This window comes from Sinocyclocheilus rhinocerous, unplaced genomic scaffold (assembly GCF_001515625.1).
Source record: "Sinocyclocheilus rhinocerous isolate Xijiao unplaced genomic scaffold, SAMN03320098_v1.1 scaffold597, whole genome shotgun sequence".
Classification (NCBI taxonomy): Eukaryota; Metazoa; Chordata; class Actinopteri; order Cypriniformes; family Cyprinidae; genus Sinocyclocheilus; species Sinocyclocheilus rhinocerous.
The window spans coordinates 486142-507006 of record NW_015649570.1 but is presented as its reverse complement, the minus strand read 5'-3'; the positions used below and the strand labels follow the sequence as shown (position 1 = coordinate 507006).

Genomic DNA, 20865 nt, shown 5'->3' with positions numbered 1-20865 from the left:
CTGTGAGATACTGTATATATATATATATATATATATATATATATATATATATCTATAAAAGCAAATAAATAAACCAACAAATAAATAACAGGGATAACAAAAGCCTACCCTAAAAACATTATATTAGTCGCCATGTTTACAAAAACCTCTTTTTAACTTTAGAAGGTAATCTACTTAAAACTATTTTACACATCATACTATGAAACTCCTGAGTGATGCTGTTCTGGAATAAATCACTCCTGAGCCATATCATTGCATTTTGGGAGCATTGGACTTCTATGCCGCGAACTTTAAATATTTCACATACTTTTGAAAATCCAGCGTTTAGTTGATCCTGATAAGCACTCATTATCACAATTGTAAACACGACGGCTTTCTTCTTCCATGAGGGGGTTTGGCGTCACGGCATATTTGTTTCCAGGCAGAACGTTAAAAGAACGCGACACGCACATCTCCCGGAAAGCCTGTATAATTCAACCAATCCGATGACGACTTCGAATCTCCTGAAGTGTTTCCAATTTTGTGTGCCACATGCATCAGACGTTTAGCCAACGGTCCGTGGGTGTGACATCTGAGGCTGAGACTAGTATCTGAGCAGTTGACATACAGAATTGTATTGTCCTCGAAAAAAGGCCATTCATCTTTCTTTTATCATTTGGGTGGAAAAAAGGGTTTTGCCTATAATCATAAAATTATTCAAATTAATTTTGAATAGTTTAAAATAAAATTTAAAGTAAAATTGGACTCGCTATGAAAATATATAATGTATGTAACACACACACACACACACAGTATTTACACACATTGGCATTATCTAAAATAAAGTTTACCTGAGTTTAATTATATTTGTTATGATTTGGAACTACTTCCAAATTAATTTATTCAGTCCTGCAGTGTTAAAACTATTTTACACATCATACTATGAAACTCCTGAGTGATGCTGTTCTGGAATAAATCACTCCTGAGCCATATCATTGCATTTTGGGAGCATTGGACTCCATGGAACGAGAGAGAGGGAATGATGAAACCCCTGGCAACAGAGATAGTCATGCGCTGAAAGACAAGGACAGGCGCAAACAAGAGCAAGGTAAAGTGGCACAATAAAACGTAATGAAGTATTTGAAGATGGATTGGGGAAATAAAAAGCCATAAGGATGACGGACAAAGAAGATGGAAAACATTTATACATAGAGAGAGAAAGGTCAGAGGAAGGTGGCAGTTAGTCTGCGTTATATAAGCCACAGAATCAGGTGATGACAGCTGGTATTAGCAACATGTGGAGTGTGCTGTGACTCACTCCATTTCACACTACTGCTGTCAATCCTCTGAGTCTGTCCTCACAATACATAGCACACACACAGAGCAGCTCATGACGGGAGAGAGAGGCGGATGAGGAGGGACACCATGCAATATTAATACAAATTTTCTAAAGAATACAATGCTAGGGTTTTGTGGGTGGCTGCCAAGGCATTGCTATGCGGTTGCTTAAGTATACGAAATGACTGTTAAAACATTGCTATGCAGTTGCTAGGTGGCTGCTTCACCTGCATCTCTATGATATTTTGGAGAACCTGTATTTAAATTATTCTTGATCTCTGTAATGTTCATGTACAGGGAGCAATTCTGCAGCATACCAATTAGGTTTGTAAATGGTTGTAAAACATTAACGCTGAAAACTAATTAGTGATGTTTATTTTCTGCTGAATTAAGTGCCGAAATTATTCATAATTAGGAATCTGTTGATCCACGGACACGAGCGCATCCCTTCCTCCTGGACCCGAGAACTGCAGCTGCATTCTGATAAAGAACAAATCGACCAGTCTCAACAACAACAAAATGTGAAACAACTTCCCACTAATTCAATTCTATGAGAAAACATTCAGTCATTTACAAATAACAGCAATGGACACGGTGTGGGAAAAGACATTCGGTTATAGCTTGCCCTCAATTGTACGCTCCATTACGTTCACATTGTTATTCAAGTCATGACAAGCTAGAGCCAATCTGCATCTCACAATGGCAGTTGATTATTCTCTACATGCAAATAAACATGCCTGAAACAGAACAGCATGGCTTCTCCTCCCAAAACAAGGCATCAGAGAAAGAGAAAAAAAAAAATCAAAGCCTGGATTTGCCAAACTACTGCTGTTTTTGTGTGAACTACATGCGGCGATGAGACCACAAATGCTTTATTCGGCTGGATAAAATAGTGCATCTGTGTGCCTTGCTAAAATGAGAGCAGATGAAAGCAGGGGAAGTGAGATTGTCTGATGTCTGGTGATTAAGGCACCTCTGGGCGTCTGATCGGTAATTCCAGAGAGTGAAACAGGCTCTCTGTGCTGGTCCCTGTGTTCGGCGCTCCTCCACCCCACGTGTCTGCTGCTGTATGCTCAAATTGGCTCCAGGTTGATAAATACAAATAGCGAGCTGATAAGCCTTGAAATAAACCAGCTCTGTCAGAGTCTGTGCACAGCCCACCACGTTCCACAACATTTTTACATTGCCACCAGACTAAATAATTAACCATGAATTATAACAGAATGGTGGGAACTCCAGAACGGGGACCTTTTCTGCTTTTTTAAATCTCAAACTGTGCAGTGGATGTTGTGTAATAAAGCTTGAAGCAAATAATTCAATTGTTGGCTTAATATCAAAGCATCACATGAAGTCGCAGTCATAAATCAAGAATCTATGCTTGTTCAACACTGTCTGGGACTATGGTGAGGCCTGTGCAATGAGCTTTAATACTAGGAGTGTAAAAAAAAAAACATAATATAATGATTAGTATGTATTACATTGCCATGTCTTATACAGAATAGAATTTCTGAGCCATCCCCGGCTCACCAAGGCTGCATTTATTTGATACAGCAAAAACTGTAGTACTGTAAAATATTATTACAACTTAAAATAAATATTTTTTAAAATATGTTTTTATTCCTGTGATGGCTAAGCTACACTTTTAACAGTCAGTACCCCAGTCTTCAGTGTCACGTGATTCTTCACAAATCATCCTAATATGCTTGTTTGCACCCCAAGAAACATTTCTTATTATTATCAATGTTGAAAACAGTTGTGCTGCTTAATGTATTTTATAGCAATCAATTTTAACATTGTACATTTGTACATGTAAATAGAATCATATTAATTGGAGTGTCTTTCAACTAGACACATTGTAGAAGGTTCCAATTCGCTGCATCAGGTGCCAGTCTGGATATGGACAGAGCCTAAACTACAAAGAGGTATGAGCACTCTGCCAAACAGCTCAAAAGGCCTTTCCAGTTACCCTGCTATTTGTAAACTTTATGCTATCTGCCTTTGATTCAATGACCGCTGATCCATACATCAAAAACCCCTCTACTCTAACTCATGAGTCAATGCAAGTTGAGCACTAGATGAACTCACCTGCGTTTAAGTGGCAGTCTTTGATCTGGTATTGCAGCTCATTCTCATTTGGAATGTCCTTCCATGTGGCCAAGAACACCTGACGCTCTGTTGAAGAAAGGTTTAAAGCTTATCAAGTGGGATTGGCCAATCAGTGTCTAAAGTGTGCTCAGTCCTAGCTACATCCCATCAATCCACTCTTTTATAAAACCTAAGCTCAATCAAAACCTCAGTGTGAAACAGTGTGCTGTTTTTAGATTGAGCATGTGTGCGCAGAGTGCTTGTACCCATTTTGCCGTCCTCCACGAAGAAGACGTTGAGAGGGATCAGCGTGCTGAAGTAGAAGACATCAATATTGTTTTTCACAGCCACCTGGGGTGAGAAAGGTTGAGCGGTCAGACTTTAAAATACACTTCACTGTATAAGGAACTAAAACGCCTCTGCAGCCCGACTGCATTTTGATGCTGTCCTTATTCACCAAACGGAATAAGAGCTTTCAGTTACACAGAAAGGGACAGAAAAGGAAAAGGGAAACAAGAAGAAAGGCACAAGAGCAGAAAAGAGGGGTAGTGGAAATCAATGGTCGCAGCCCGCTGATGAGTTCTTTCATATTTTACACCATGTAAATATTATTAGACTGCAAAGCGAGCCATAGAAATCCAATGAATAAATTATGGCATAACTGACTTCTATTTTTAGCCACCCAGTGTTCTTTGTTGGAAAGGAAGATCATTTAACTTTATTAGTCATAGAAGCACAATCGGCAGACTTTTTTGTATTTTCTGACTAATTTAGGAGAAAATGTGGAATGGTTTTAAAAATAGTTCACCCAAAAATGACAATTTGCTGAAAATGAACTCACTCTCAGGCCATCGAAGATGTAGATAAGTTTGTTTATTCATCAAAACTGATTTGGAGATATTTACATCACTTGCTCACCAATGGATCCTCTGCAGTGAATGGGTGCCGCCAGAAAAATCATAAAACATCATAATAATCCACAAGTAATGGACTCCAGTCCATCTATTAATGTCTTGTGAAATTAAAATCTGCGTTTGTAGGAAACAAATCCATCATTAAACCGTTTTAACTTTAAACCCATTTCTTCAAAAATGAGTCCATAATCCATAACAACAGACCTAAACAAATATGTTGGTGGATTTTAATGTGAGAAGGCAACAGGGGATGGACTTTTTCACTGGAGGAAGTGTAAATTATAGATTATGGACCTTGGTGATGGATTTGTTTCTTGCAGCTTTTCATTTCACAAGACATTAGTTGATCGACTGGTGCCGCCAGAAAAATCATAAAACATCATAATAATCCACAAGTAATGGACTCCAGTCCATCTATTAATGTCTTGTGAAATTAAAATCTGCGTTTGTAGGAAACAAATCCATCATTAAACCGTTTTAACTTTAAACCCATTTCTTCAAAAATGAGTCCATAATCCATAACAACAGACCTAAACAAATATGTTGGTGGATTTTAATGTGAGAAGGCAACAGGGGATGGACTTTTTCACTGGAGGAAGTGTGAATTATAGATTATGGACCTTGGTGATGGATTTGTTTCTTGCAGCTTTTCATTTCACAAGACATTAGTTGATCAACTGGAGTTGTGCTGATCACTTGTGGATTATTGTGATGTTTTTATCAGCCGTTTAGTCTCTCATTCTGACGGCACCCATTCACTGCAGAGGATCCACAGCTGAGCAATTTATGTAATGCTAAATATCTCCAAATCTGTTCCAATGACAAAACTCACCTTGAGGGCGAGTACATTTTCAGCAAATCTTCAGTTCTGAGTGAACTATTCCTTTAAATAATACAAGGTAAAAAAATTAAATATGAAACATACTTGGATGAATCATTCAGAATGATCTATAACATGCATTTACAAAACAGACAGGTTAAATTTTTATTTCATGTCGACTTTAAATTTTATGTAAAAGGGCAGCTGGTACACTCTTCAAAATGTATTGTATGTGTTTGCGATGACAGGACGATAATTAATACACCTCCTGTTTAATTAACTTGGACATGGTCAGATCACAGTGTCTCCTGGCCATTCAAAGGGCATTCAGCTGCTGTTTACTGTGATGACTCTTCAGCTCATGAGAAGCCTGAACTTATTAACATAAGTCATAAACACTCTGCGGGCAGCTCGGTTTAATAGTGAATACCCAGATGCTTACACTGACAACAGTGAAGAGGAGAGGAGAAGAGTCACAGAAAAGGATCCTTAAACAGGGGGCGCATGAAGTAAAGAGAGCAACCCAGCAGGATGTCACGGGCAGAAAATAGAGGTGGAAAATGTTGGGACATCTCATTGGGACAGCAAACACTGTTGGACATCCATCCAAAGATGAACCGACACACTGGTTTAAAACTAATGAGGCAGAAACATGTTGATATAAATCATATGAAACGATGATGATTCATAATGACATTTGTATCTGATTGATGATCTGCATTAGTAGACTAGATGCCGTGGGCAAGTACTCATTATCTGGAGTGTTATTAAGGCATGAAATTGAATCTTTTGCAGCTGCTGTTCACACAAATGATCTCAGTAACTAACGAAGCACGTGGGGACAACTGACTCAAATAATCAGAGACCAATGTGCATGCTGTACAGTTGAGAGCTCGGAGGTTTGGATACACAGAGATGTAATTTAAACATTAACGGCATATTTGTAACGTGTTATTTCCTGTGGGATGATTAATGCATAGAAGGGACCTCAGGAGGACCCATGGGCGTGTGTGGGTGTGTATGGGTGAGTGAAAACACACAGCGAAAGGCAATAATGCATTGTACCTGTAGGTTGTTGAGTGGGTCCATTTTCATCACAGGGCCGATGGTGTTGAGAGGGAGGGAGATGTCGATGCTCTGGCTGGGCATCAGTGGAGTGTGAATGGGGAGAGGTGTGGTGGGGATCACTCCAAAACTAATGACAACAACAAAGCATATGTACATAGCCTCTCATTGCTCTACTTTATGTATCAGTTACAGGCAAGGCAAATTAACACTTAGCGAGTGAGAGTAAAAATTTGAGTTACTGTAACTTTAAGGATTCAAAAAACAATTCATGGATTAAATAACTATGTAAAAATAATAATCTAACCCTAATTAGATACCTAGATTATCTAATTGCTGTAGATCTACTTTTATCTTTGTGGAAAATTACCTTCAGAAGTTTAGTTAGGAAAATGAAATGTTTTTATTGTTGTTATAAATGGCTAAAATAAATAAACGGAAACAAATATATAAAAACATTAAATACACAAAATACGCAAAATACATTAAAAATATAAAAAAATTCAGTAATATTGTGAAACATCACAAAACTGTTTTCTATTTTAATTCTTCTTAAAACAAGTTATTCCTGTTACGGCAAACATGATCTCTCAGAAAACATTTGAACATGCTGATTTGGAGCTCAAGAAACATTTCTTATTATGATCAACGTTGAAAACAGTTGTGCTGCTTAATATTTTTGTGAAAACTGTTATACATTTTTTTTCAGGATTTTTTAGATGAATTTATCTGAAATGCAAATCTTTTGTAACATTATAAATATCACTTGTGCTCAATTTAATGCATCTTTGTTGAATAATTTTTTTTTTTTAATTTCTTTTAAAACCTACTGACCTGGAATTTTTTAATGGTAGTGTAATTTAAATGTATTATATACAGTATATAATATTAAATTCAGTTATATAACCAAATATACTGGTATTATTTAAAATAAAACAACAATTACTCAAATATAAAATCTTCATTTTGGACACTGGTTACAGAAAAAATATGCCACAATGATTATCATCAACTATTAGCAGAATGATTAATATCATAAACATAAACACAGACCTGTTCTTGTTGAACTGGACGGCAAAGTCAGTCATGTGCTGCAGTGCTTTATTGGTGAAGGTCATGTCCATGTACATGTGCCCTTGACGCCGAGAGAAGGTTCCAGATATCTCCAGTCCTTTTGCCTTGACTGCTGGCAGCCATACCTTCACAAACCAAAGAAATTAGTCCCCACCGTACCTCCTCTGTTTTACAGTTTTGTCTACTTAATAAATTAAGGTTATGATCTTCTCTAAGAGGATAACTACAGTCATTCTAAATTGAAGGGCACTTTAATGGAGGAGTCTGACATTCGCTTAAACTCACTCACCCAGACACGGTTGCTTACAAGAACTGAGCTGGCATCCAAAAAGAAACAAAATCAGATAAAAAGAGACAAATGAACACATATATAAGTAGGCACCAGAGCACCAGGGGAATTGGATAGCTCCACAAGGTAGATCATAAAGTACTAATTGTGCTCTGTCCTACTCTAACTGACCTACTCTGGCTCTAATGAAGCTCTTATTAATGAAGATGCCTGAGACTTTGTGCCCCCGCGAGCTGTTCTGCACGCCTGCATTTATGTAGCACATGAAGTTAATGCTCATGCTGGACAATGAGAACAGACTGAACTCTGCATTATGATATAAAAGATCATCAGAAATGGGTGAGGGGTTATGGTTTAAAGTTAAGTGGTGAGTAGCACTCACAGTTTTAGGTGCCACAAATCCTCCTGTAGCAACGGACATTCCTGAGGACAACTCAAACAGGTCATTGAGGCCGCTGCTGAGAGCAGCAGGTGTAGGAGACGGAGCAAAGGTGTTGGGCACCGATGACGGGATGAAGTTTTGGCCCACCTGCGTGACACAAACATAGAGATCTTAAGATTTCTAACCGTCAAAAGAGTTGAAACTACTCTAGGAAGCGTTTGTGTAACCTTTTAAACCACAGCAACAGGCATTCTTCATGTAGGCGACACCAGTTGTGCGGGATATGAGGATAATTAATTGTATTTTGATATTAGGGACAAACCACACTACTGATCAAATGTTTGGAATAATTAAGATTTTGCAGTGTTTTTAAAAGATGTCTCCTATGCTCACCAAGGCTGCATTTATTTGATCAAAAATACAGTCAAAATATGATATTGTGAAATAATTAATAAATTAATATTTTAATCTAATGGAACTGTTTTCTATATTAATATATTTTAAAATGCAATTTATTCCTGAGATGTCAAAGCTGAATTTTCAGCATCATTACTCCAGTCTCCAGTGTCATGTGATTCTTTAGAAATTATTCTAATATGCTGATTAGGTGCTCAGTTATTATCAATCATTATTGGTGCTCAATTATTAATAATGAAATAATAAATGATTATTAATCAATGTTGAAAAACAAAAATATTAAAGCAGCAAAAATGCTTTTCAACATTGATAATAATGAGAAAAGTTTCATTCTGAAGGATCATGTGACACTGAAGACTGGAGTAATGGCTGCTAAAATTTCAGCTCTGCCATCACAGGAATCATTTTTACATTTTAAAATATATTAAATTATAATAATATTTCACAATATTAATGTTTTATTTTTTATCAAATAAATGCAGCCTTGATGAGCAAAAGAGACCAAGGAAAAACAAGGCATTTAGGTACCAAAAAAAAAAAAAAATTCACCAGCACTTTAAAGACAAATGACAAAGTAGGTGCTCAATTATTAATAATGAAATAATAAATGATTATTAATCAATGTTGAAAAACAAAAATATTAAAGCAGCAAAAATGCTTTTCAACATTGATATTAATGAGAAAAATTTCATTCTGAAGGATCATGTGACACTGAAGACTGGAGTAATGGCTGCTAAAATTTCAGCTCTGCCATCACAGGAATCATTTTTACATTTTAAAATATATTAAATTATAATAATATTTCACAATATTAATGTTTTATTTTTGATCAAATAAATGCAGCCTTGATGAGCAAAAGAGACCAAGGAAAAACAAGGCATTTTACCTAAATGCCAAAAAATAAATAAATTCACCAGCACTTTAAAGACAAATGACAAAGTAGGTTGTTATACAGAAGTCTTTAGAGAAGTTCATCATATCAGGAACATCATATCACCTCAAAGCAGGATGGATTTTTGTGCAAACAAAAAAGAAACAAAGCAGAACACAGCTAGGTGTCTACACTAGACAGGCTATTAAGAATCATATAAATAGCACACAACATGCTGAGTGCGGACAGACGGATACGAGCGGAGAGAGAGAGGAGCTCACTTACTGCAGGACTGCCCCCAACACCTCCTCCCAGATCTCCCCCGAGCTACAACAGAGAACAGAAGACCCATTTCCAGGCCAACAAACAACATGAGAGAGACAAGAGACACGTCCAGGATCCATTATTAACAGAGTTTTCCTGTTTACAAAGGAAATGTCGTCACAAACTTTTAAAACCTGCTATGTTGTACTTTTTGTTTTGCCAGTTGCTAAAATCAACCTGAAAATGTAATCTATGAGACACCCGCTGCCATTAATTCAGCTGTGGACTAAGACTGAGATGAGTGAAGCTGCAGGAAGGAAGAGTTGAGTGGTGCTCCTGCATTACAGGCTGTTATTGTTGCTGAATCCCCATGACGGTTAGCACTGAAGCTGAGCAGTGATTTCATAGGTTAGAAAACAAAAAAGGTCATTACATTCAGCATTAGGAGTCAGTGGCAGACCCAATAAGAATTATTACACCAGAACAAAACATAACTCTCAGTTAGACATGAGCAAAACTACTTTTTTTTTTTTTGAGTCATGAGTTGCCTGAGTGAATAGCTGGGTGATCGGCCTCAAAGTAGCTCTGAATAATTAGCTCTCAGGTTCATCTAATATGTTAAGAGCTGTTTGCATAAAACACATTCTTGTGTAGAGCTAGAAGGAACAGAACACAGGAGAAGAACGCATCTCTTGACAGGTTTTACAAGCTTTGTCAACCCTAACTTCAAATTGCATTAGGAAACTCATAAATATGACGCAATGGCCAAGGACGTCTGTCTGAATGGCTGTAGTGGTGTTGCTTTATTGGGAATTAATTTAAAGACACAACCACTCCTGTATAGTGCAGATTTACTGTTTAGCAAACTGTCGAAGAGCTAAAGCATGCCAACTAAAGCACAGGAAAAACAGAAACAAATTATATAAAACAATTATAATAACACACTACCATTTAAAAGTTTGGGGTCAGTAAGATTTGTTTTAAGAAATTAATGTTTTTATTCAACAAAGACGGTATTACATTTAAATTAAATTACATTAAATTGATCAAAAGTGACAGTAAAAGTGACTTTTACACTGTTATAAATGATTTCAATTTCTAATAATTGCTGTTCATTTGAATTTTCTATTCATGAATGAATCCTTAAAAAAAAATGCATCACCGTTTCCACAGAAATATCCAGCAGCACAACTGTTTTCAACATTAATAATAATATAAAGACATGTTTCTTGAGCACCAAATCAACATATTAGTATGATTTCTGAAGGATCATGTGACACTGAAGACTGGAGTACTGCTGAAAATTCAGCCTTGCATTAAAAGGAATAAATTACATTTTAAAATATATCAAGATAGAAAACTGTTACTAATAATGTAGCAATGTTTCAAATATTACTGTTTTTACTTTACTTCTATTTTTGATCAAATAAATGCAGCCTTGTGAGCATAAAAGACGTATTTGAAAAACATAAAAAAAAAAATAACAATCTTACCAACCCCAAATTGTATGTATAAGAGAATAAATCTAGCTAGGTGACTAGTCTGTTATGTATTATATATGTCATATCTTGCCTGGGGCACAAGAACCAGCACCTCAACTTTTCCCACCTCTGAATACTGATTTAACTGCTGGTCAAGTCTCACAACCTGTGTTTTGTCATTTGGTGGAGGAGTGGTTCATAAGGAGTATCACTGAGCAGTCTAGTCTAGAGACGGGATTGCAAAACCTTTCCTTACAGTCCTGTTCAACACGTCTTGAGCTAGAACAGCATCTTCACACAGCAAGTGGCATTGTGTCTCTATCCTGGTTTGTATAGGGCACCCGTGCAAAGCTCTGACATAGTTACTCCTCCAATTTGGGAGAAGATTGCACTGAGGAGATAATAAAATGCTTTACATGTGCCATGCTGGAGATGGCTGCTTAACAAATCCAATTATTCACAAGGAGGAGAAAATAGGCTTTTTGTGGCTCCAGGAAAAAAATGAACAAATTGCTTCTGGATGTGAAGATCCTGGCATATACATGCAATATTTCCCATAATATTCATTAAAGGGACAGATCACCCAAAAATGAAAGTCCTGTCAAAATTTATTCACCCTCATGTTGTTCCAGACAGTACAATTTTCTTTAGTGGAGCACAAAAGAAGGTATTTTGCTGAACGAAGGTAAGATGGTTCATTTTTAAAGCTCTCAATTCAAAGCCTGACAAAGACAGATTGGGGTCGAAATGTTGCAATTCATTCAATTAAAATTCTTAGGGAGCAAAAATAACAGTGTGTCTGTCTTTTTGCATATAACTTTTAAAGCTCAACACAACTAAAGCTCAATCATTAACTGTCATTGCACTGTAAAAATGATTTTTCTAAGTTGTAAATAAAAGATTATTGGAGTATGTGTCACTAGTCATATTTAATTCAATGTGTTAGTGTAATCACAGGTTATACCAATTTTTTCAGTATATGGAAAAGAGCAGTTAAGACATTCAGTAAAATATCTTCACTTGAGTTCCACTGAAGAAAGTGACATAAGGGTGAGTAAATTATGACACTGGGTTGAGCTATTCCTTGTAAATAATATGTGAACACGGTTACACTTTATTTTAAGGTGGTGATGTTACAGTGTAATTACACAAATAAGTACATATACTACATATACTTACTATGGGGTTACGTTTAGATCCTTATAATAATACATAATTTATTATTAACTTGTAGTACTATAGCACATGTAACATGTAACTACACCTTAAAATGAAAAGTTATCGTAAATATTAAAATAAATGTTAATATTAAACTACAATCGTATGGTTTTGTGAATGTTTAGATTTCTCAGTGTGTTCATTTTACTCTGTCCTTTTAGAGAACATGAACATTGAGATTTGCACACATCCTGACCAAAAATGTTCAATCTTTTCTTTACTTCCCTCAGGAACTGTGCATGTGTGTGTTGAGTGGAAGATTTTATGTGGGTTGATGACTGTGTATAAGACGGCAAGACATTTAGCCCTGGGGTTCTGGTGCTGCGGTTGAGCTCTGCTTCAGAGTCAGAACACTTCATATACCACAGCCTCTCCACTTCAACACATGCACGTCCTGCAGCTACGCCATGATCAGTGCTCAAAACAATAATAAAGGGGCCATATCTTACAATTATGCAGCATGTTATTTTTACCCTGAATCCACCTATAATGTTAGTCAAGGTTTTTTGCACCAAAAATGTTGCAGTTTAGTTTCAAATGTTAATTTTTCACTTTATCTCTGACCCTCTGAATTAAACTAATGCTGCAACTGTACCTTTAAATTTTATATGTAAATGATTTCTGCTTGATTGGATAACCTAAATATACCGTACCATATAGATGTAAATTTGGGTAATCACAGGTTAACATGCACCAGTTTGTGTCGGAGTACAGTGGGTTCCAAAGGTCTAAAAGTATGGGATTTAAAAACAAATTAAGGTCGAGAGGCACACCGAGAGGCACCTTTTTAAAAAAAAATTCTATTGGCAATGTGCATTTTGTGTGCTGTTTATGCGCATTTTAGCCGCCCGACATCATTCGCATTTTTTTTTTCCATTGTCCAATCGAATGAATGGAGAGGCGGGCCGTCTGTTGTGGTGACAGGCGTTTACAGTTGCTTGGAATGTCTGGAGACTGCAGTGATGGAGGAGAAACTGTTGGTGGCTGTCGCAGGTTACCCCATAGCTGTATTTTTTTTTTCGTTTCTGCTAATATGACAGTTTACTTAACAGTAAACCAAAGATTTTAGAGCGCTTGCGCTATAATCCTTGATTAGACTGACAGGACAGCTGATTCAGTGGTTGCCTAGCAACATAAAAAATGCAGCATACTGCTTAAATAAAAAAAAAAGTAAACCAAAAAAGGCAGTGCGGTGTTCCTTGCGTTTTCAAATCTGAAAAACGCGTTCTGTCTGATCAGGGCCTTACACTTGATAATAAACATTATGAAATTAAGAAATATTTCTGATTCTGCAATTTTGTGTCACTAAGCAAATCATTAAATGTACAGATGTTCAGATTGTTCTTGCTTCCATTGAATCTCAAGATGCTCTTGGAATCATCTCAAATTAAAGCAAAAGAGGGACAAACCAAATACTAAAATGTTCTGAAATTCATGTTCATTTTTTGTTCAAATTGTTATACTGTATACTGATAACATTATTTGCATTGAAAAGGACAGGCATGTCATATTGACACTTTTGGACCCACTGTATATCTACATAGTACAATCAAACTCTTATCAGAAGGGCAAAAAAATCCTGTTTTCTATTATATGCACACCTAAAACTGCATTTAGTCGTGATCAGCCTTGCGTTTCCCCGCATCATATTTCAAGTTTGGATTTGCAGTACTGAGCAGCATTCAGCACTGTGTCAATAAATGATGAGCGTTTGATTGAAAGTCAGAGCGCTTATGCAATCACATTCCCTTTCCAGTTAAGAAGCGCTGACCTCGCTGCTGTTTCACCCTGCGATTCTTCACTTTGCTGTTCACTGTCATCAGGCAGAAGCTTGTGAGACGTGGTGGTCATGGTAACGAGTGTGGTTATCGCTCAAATGTGAAATACACTGCTGCAATCATCTCACGCTTAGTGGAGTACCCTAAAGCCTCTAAACCACACCTGCACCAGTGAACACGCTATCCAGGCTGAACTCAAGCCGCAGAGAAACTAGTGAGCTTAAAAAAAACAACACTGGTCACTCTAAAAGGGCATTATAAAAGATGGTAAAATCCACAAACAGAAACAGACAATTATAAGACAAGAACACGCACCAAACTGTCCAGACCACCTCCGAGGAGATCCACAGCGCCTATCTGCATGGAAGACCCCTGTGGCACGTTGACGGGGGGACCGAGGTCCAGATTAAGCAGGTCTCCCAGAAGGTCACCCTGAGATGGAATGACTTGGGGTTGATCGATAGAAGCAGTCGGACCGGCACTGACTGGACTCTCCCCAGTGTCGATACTACAAAAGAATGATAACACACACTGAGATGGGCAACACTAAGTGAACAAAGGATTTTTCATTGTTCTAGTGGAAAGAGGACAACGTTGGGTCTGTTTGGCACTACTTTCGATGAGTCCCCCCATTGTATTACGGGACTGAGACTGATTCAGACATCCTTTTTCGAAAAACAGAGAATCTCACATAGAGATGAAACAACATGAGCCATTTTTAGCTAGTGAAATGTTCAAGATGTTTAGCCGTCTCAGTACCTGCCATGCTGGATGGGCAGATGTTTGCGGTGAATGCCGTGGCTTCCTTCCACAAAGGCATTGGGGGGTTTGTGGTAGACGGAGGCCAGTGAGCCAATGTGGCAGATGAGCTCGTCCAACAGGGTGGGCTCGATCAGATCCGTTTCCTCTGAAATCAAAGGCTTCTCAGACAGCACAACCTCTTTAGCGGTCACAGGGTCGGTGGACAGCAGGCGCCAGTATATGTAGCCGCGATCACGCAGGTCAGGGTTATCAGAGTCCTGAGGAGATGAAGAAAAAAAAAAACTGTATGAATGGAGAGGAAACGTAACACTGACAGCCAGACGCTGAGCTCCTTTGGAGATTTGACACTATTATCCATCATGCTGTTAGAAAAACACTGTTGTATGCAATGAGCATAAGTTTGCAATTGTCTTTCATTACAAATATATTCAAAAAAATAAATCTTTATCTGACTGATATACAGTGCATATGCACTTGTTAACTGTATTTTTTATATGTAGGGTGACTAAAGGCCAAACAAATAATTTTCAGCTGCTAATATCAGCACCTCTCCATCTCACCTGAGTGGCCAGACTGAGCACTTGCTGAACCAGCTCCTGAGTCTCTGAGGGCTTCTTCAGGAACAGCTTCACTATGGCTGTCAGCAGAGTCAACTGGACCTGAAAGCAACAATGCAGTGGATACTGAATCAGATCCCTGCTTTTAAACAAACTAAATGCTGTATACAAAACAAAAACCATAACAGAAACACCCAAACAAAACAAAAAACACCACAAAAAAAAAAAAACCTCACCAAACCAAACAACAATATCAAACCTGAGTGCTTTCATCATGGAAGCCCTCAAGGAAACTCTCCAGGAGCTCATCAGCGTTGTCGATACGCTCGGCATATTCGCCGACAATCCAGATCATGGCAGCTCGAGCATCTGGCTCATCCAGAGAGTCCAGGTTTTCACACAGAGTAGCAATTATGCTCTCATACCTGCACAGACAACAGAGAGGTGTTTTCGCTGTCCATTAGTTACATGTTCTTTCATTCCACATTAGTTTACAAACTAAGGCTACGTTTACACGACAACGATGTAGTCAAAAACGGAAACGTTTTTCCCTTGCGTTTTTAAAAAGTTTCACGTATACACGACAACGTTTTCAAAACGATTCGCATTTACACATATCCGCGAAAACGGCCAAAAACACTGTATTACGTATGCCAGGCCAGTAGTTGGCACTGTCACCTTGTTAGTAAACAGTACCTGTAGGGAAGTGACGATTATATGTTGTATATGATGCGTCTCCGCTGTTGGTTGTAATATTGGTGAAGTAAATCCACACTTTGCTGAAGAAGCGTTAGCAAACTCTTGAGCAGCAACAACAGTACCATATACTCCGCCATTGTTGTGTACGTTTGTTCGGGCTTGCCTTTAAAATCAACACATACTGCGCATGTCTACATACCCAACACGTACTACGCACGTGCATGACATCACCGTTTTCAAAGATTCCCGTATTGGGTGTTTACACGGAAACGACAACGGGGCCGTTTTCAAAAACTTGCACTTTGAAACCCGTTTTCAAAAATATGCGTTTTCAGTCCCCAAAACGCCGTTGTTGTGTAAACGAACAGTCAAAACGCATAAAAAGTTTCCCGTTCTTGGATGAAAACATTGTCGTGTAAATGGCCCCTAATATATACTCAGTTCCAAAACCTAGTGTGCTGCGTACACAGGTCGGCTCCTCACATGAAGACATTTTAGTCTAATTCTAGGGCAGCACAGAATGTACACTTTACAGAAACTGCAATCCCAGAAAACATTGTGACAAGCTCAGCGAAAAGACAAGCGTGATTTCATTCAGTACTAAAAGGTTACAAAAAAAATTTCATATGAGAGCTATGAACTGACTTGTTGGGGTATTTGCGGAAGATGTCCCTAATGACCACAATGGCCTCTTGCACGACGTAATTGACTTTAGTCTGGATGAGGTCCAGCAGGGTGCTAACACAGCGCTCAGCTGATTGCTGTACACACAGATATAAGAGAAAACTCAGTCACAGCTATACATTACAATGACAAAACTCATCACAGCACTACAGCACTTGATCCATGGTACACAATGAAAAAAGCAATATAGAAAAGAAAATTCTATATTGCTTATAGAAAAGAAGAGATTTTAAGACATTTCTCTATGGAATGAGGTGACATACATACAGATAGAGCTGAATAACATACCTCCACTTTGATGGCACAACGGCCGATGGCTCGAACGGCTTTCCGAACAAAGTCTACATCCACTTCAGTAGCATACTCTTTCAGTTCAGCCAGTACCTACAGAAATTAACATCATTTTAAATGGATTTCTATAGAAACTAATCATACTTCAGAATGAAGTAAATGAAAGGCTGAATGACCTCACTACATTATAAGCTTGGGGGGAAAGTTCGGGAAGAGTCTGATGTTAACATCTAACAAATGGACATGTTTGTGGGGGAAATAGCTAAATGACTTAACATAAGTAAATGGAAAAACAGCAAAGAGGTGTATTAGAATGAAATGTAACAAAGTAATTTGTCATCAGATGCAGTGTAAGCAGAGCTGTCATTTTACACGAGGCAGCTCAGAGCTTAATGGGCTTAAGCATGTGTTTTTGCTAAACACAATGACAAACCATCACTGAATAGAAAGTGTAAGGGACCATATTCATTTTAGGCACAATTCTGAGTAATATGCAATTAGGAGAAATTGACAGTGCAGCTTTACCGAAGATTAATTTGTTATCTTTGCAATGCAATGTGCAATATAAAAAAAGTGTACATATGTAGGTCTTGCATACTCATACAAAAAAAACATGTACATTGTACATTAATTAATGTTGCATTTTTATGTAACATTCAGTCGAACATTTAATTTTTCATTTGAAATAAAGTGTTGATACATTTTCCTGTTACTGAAATCTAAATCTCAGATTACTGCTGCCAATGTCCTAGCTACATTTTTTTGCTAGGATCACAGGTAATTTAGGACAGAGCCGATCTATGAGAGAGAGATCGCTATATTTACATAAATGACAGTGAAAATCATTGAAGATAATGATGTTATTAATGCAGCTTTAATTAGTTAGAGAATTAGTTTAAACGTTTAAAGTCGTGGATTAGCTGGCTGCTTCTGCCTACTAATGAAAAGCACTGGCTACAAGATAAATGATGTGTGTGATTTCTTTTGCAACTACAGAACTACAGATTCTTAAATGCTCAAACTTGCTTTGTTTACTTCACACCATGATAATAATCATGTGATACAGTTTTCTTGTTGAATATCCTGTTCACATTGTCTTTAAAGTAGTGCTATCAAACAATCAATCGCATCCAAAATAAAAGTTTTTGTTTACATAATATATGTGTGTGTACCGTGTATATTTATTATGTATATATAAATACACACACATGCATGTATATATTTAAGAAAAATATGTTTTGTTTATATATAGAATATTTATATTTATATATAATATAAATTATATATGAATATAAATATATATATAAATGTAAATATTTGTAAAATATTTACGTATGTTTGTGTGTATTTACATATACATAATAAATATACATAATAAATATTATGTAAACAAAAACTTTTATTTTGGACGCGATTAATCGCGATTAATCGTTTGACAGCACTACTTTTAAAGCTAAGAGTCAAACATCGTTTGAAATACCTGGGCAATGTTGGCATGAGAGGCCAGGCGGATCATGATGTCCAGTTTCTCCAGTTTGACGTAGATGGGGTCATTGTACTTGACAAAGAACACTTTGATCTCTTGCTTTAAAATCTCAGGCCTGCGAGTAGAGAGAGCAATCACCATTTGATCAAAACATTTAGAATACCTAAGCAAACTGACAGCTGGACAATATTGCCATCTAGTGACAATACAGAATGTGCTCATGTGTAAAGACACTGAGTGATTAGCACAACTCTTAAACTAGTGCCACAGAAAACAACTAAAAAGACTGAAAAATAAGGACAGCAGTCTAACCGTTTCTGCACAATAAGGTTGATGTTCCTCAAGGCCACATATTGAACCTCAGGTTCCCCAGACAACAGCGTGACGAGGGGAGGAGAGAGCTTCTTCAGAAGAGTGTTGTAGTAATCAGAGTCTTTGGGCAGGAGCTCCAGAAACTTCATCAGTACCTTCACTGCTGACAGCACCACAGCCGAGTTAGCATGAGAGAGACGTGGGGTTACACGCTCACAGATACTAAAAGAGACAGAAAGAGCGAGTTCAGAAAGATGCTCTGGCATTTGTTACTGAATAGGTTTACTATTTTAATTTTTTTTCCAGAAAAATAACTTGATATATTTTCACAATATTGACACAACTCCTGCCAAAATTGTTCATCATTAGATTGAACATGGAGGACAAAACCCCTATTAATCCTGCTACAAATGGATTTAAGTTTTCAACCTTGGATTTGGATCATTTTAAAATGTTTCAATAAAGTTGGCATGAAATGGAACAGAATGGAATATAAAGTGTGATGTACCTCAAGGTTCTGTCCTGGATCCTATTTTATTTAATCTTAATGTTACTTTCATTTGACATTTTGAGAAAAAAAACTATATACTTAATTCTTATAGCTAGTTACAGCAAATTTGACCACGTGATTTCAGCCATACTGACAATATTGACATATGGGTATAACAAAAATATAATTTTCTCTGAGGGCAAACATTCGGACAAAGAAACAATGTGTTTTGTTCAAATACCTTGGTCTGATTTAATCAAACCCTGCATTAAAAACCAATTTCTCCTGTTTGATCTTTCCATGAATTTCCTGTTATAATCTATGCAGCAACTCATAAGCACTTTGTATGGTCTGTATTGAACTGTTATTCATGCTGCTATATAAATTACATATTAATTCTATGAATATAATCAAAGAAGTGCTATAGCTAAAAAAATAAATAAAAAAAAAAGGCATTTTCTCTCAGAGGCTTATCCCCCAACAAATCTGTTTATCTCTTAAATACAGTCTGAAAAGGAAAATAACTAACATGTGAATAAAATCTCAGCTCTAATGAAATATCATCTTAAAATAAGCCTGTGAGGAATTTAAATTAATGGTAACATACGCTCACTCTGAAGTAGCACTAATTAAAAAAAAAAAAACAGTAATGTTATCATATGCCTGGTCTATGTAATTAATCTTCTTTGACAATCACAAGTACAAGAATCAGCTTGTTGAGATTTACTGGCTAGAAAACTGTTCTGACACGCCTGTCAGTGCTGACAACACAGGCTTTTTAAAGCTTCTAATCCACTTCAGGTTTTTTTGTAATGCAAATTTATAGTAGCAGGAGAAAAAGAAAACCTGTAATCTACAAATCTGCTTCAGACCATTAAAGAGACCACAGTTTTCCTAAAATTTTAGATGCTGGTTGCCACATTTACATCAAAACTAAAAAAGGTTTAAAAATATCTGTTTGTCTATGCAGTCTTTAACTAAGCTTGTGCATTGGATTTTTAAAAAAATGTAGTTTGAACCAAGTTTTCAATCAAAACAAAACTTTAATTGTTTAATGTTTGAAAATGAAATTAAGACTAGAGCCCGACCGATATGGGTTTTTTGGGGCCGATACCGATATTAGGGAGTAAAAAAAAAAGGCCGATACCGATATATCGGCCGATATTCTTTGTGTATATTATAGTACAGTACCAGTCAAAAGTTTGGACACTTTTCCATTCGAGGGTCCAAACATTTGACTGGTACTATATATAGAATACAGTATATACATAAACAGAATATATATATATACATAAACACATTTTTTGCAATGATCACTCAAATGTGGTGATCAAACACTTATAATGGTGACAGAGATATGTAAGGGAATTTAACAATAAACTTTACTATCCAAAATGAGTCTGACATCAATGCACTGAACAGTAAAGTTGAAGTTTATTCAACTTTAATTCAATTCAATTCCATTCAACTTTATTCCGTTGAAGTTTATTTCACTTCGGAACATTCATTCACAGATTTGCGCTACTGTCTTCACACACAGACGAAACTTACTAGAGAAGTGTGAAGTGTGACATAATATACCTCTGTAAATAAATACAATATAAAATAG

General features: G+C 36.9%; 1 protein-coding gene across 1 annotated transcript in view; it reads right to left on the bottom strand.

Annotated features, from left to right (window-relative positions):
- Positions 1-20865, bottom strand: part of LOC107710711 (AP-1 complex subunit beta-1-like) — a 33975-nt gene that overhangs the window by 9172 nt on the left and 3938 nt on the right. The window contains exons 4-17 of the mRNA XM_016515545.1: positions 18767-18988; positions 18449-18569; positions 16966-17061; positions 16639-16754; positions 15554-15719; positions 15298-15396; positions 14735-14994; positions 14291-14483; positions 9520-9561; positions 7947-8093; positions 7255-7400; positions 6202-6331; positions 3669-3753; positions 3403-3489 (exon numbers count right to left, since the gene is read on the bottom strand). Coding sequence (XP_016371031.1) covers positions 3403-3489; positions 3669-3753; positions 6202-6331; positions 7255-7400; positions 7947-8093; positions 9520-9561; positions 14291-14483; positions 14735-14994; positions 15298-15396; positions 15554-15719; positions 16639-16754; positions 16966-17061; positions 18449-18569; positions 18767-18988 — 1910 coding nt within the window. The remainder of the gene's footprint in view (positions 1-3402; positions 3490-3668; positions 3754-6201; positions 6332-7254; positions 7401-7946; positions 8094-9519; positions 9562-14290; positions 14484-14734; positions 14995-15297; positions 15397-15553; positions 15720-16638; positions 16755-16965; positions 17062-18448; positions 18570-18766; positions 18989-20865) is intronic.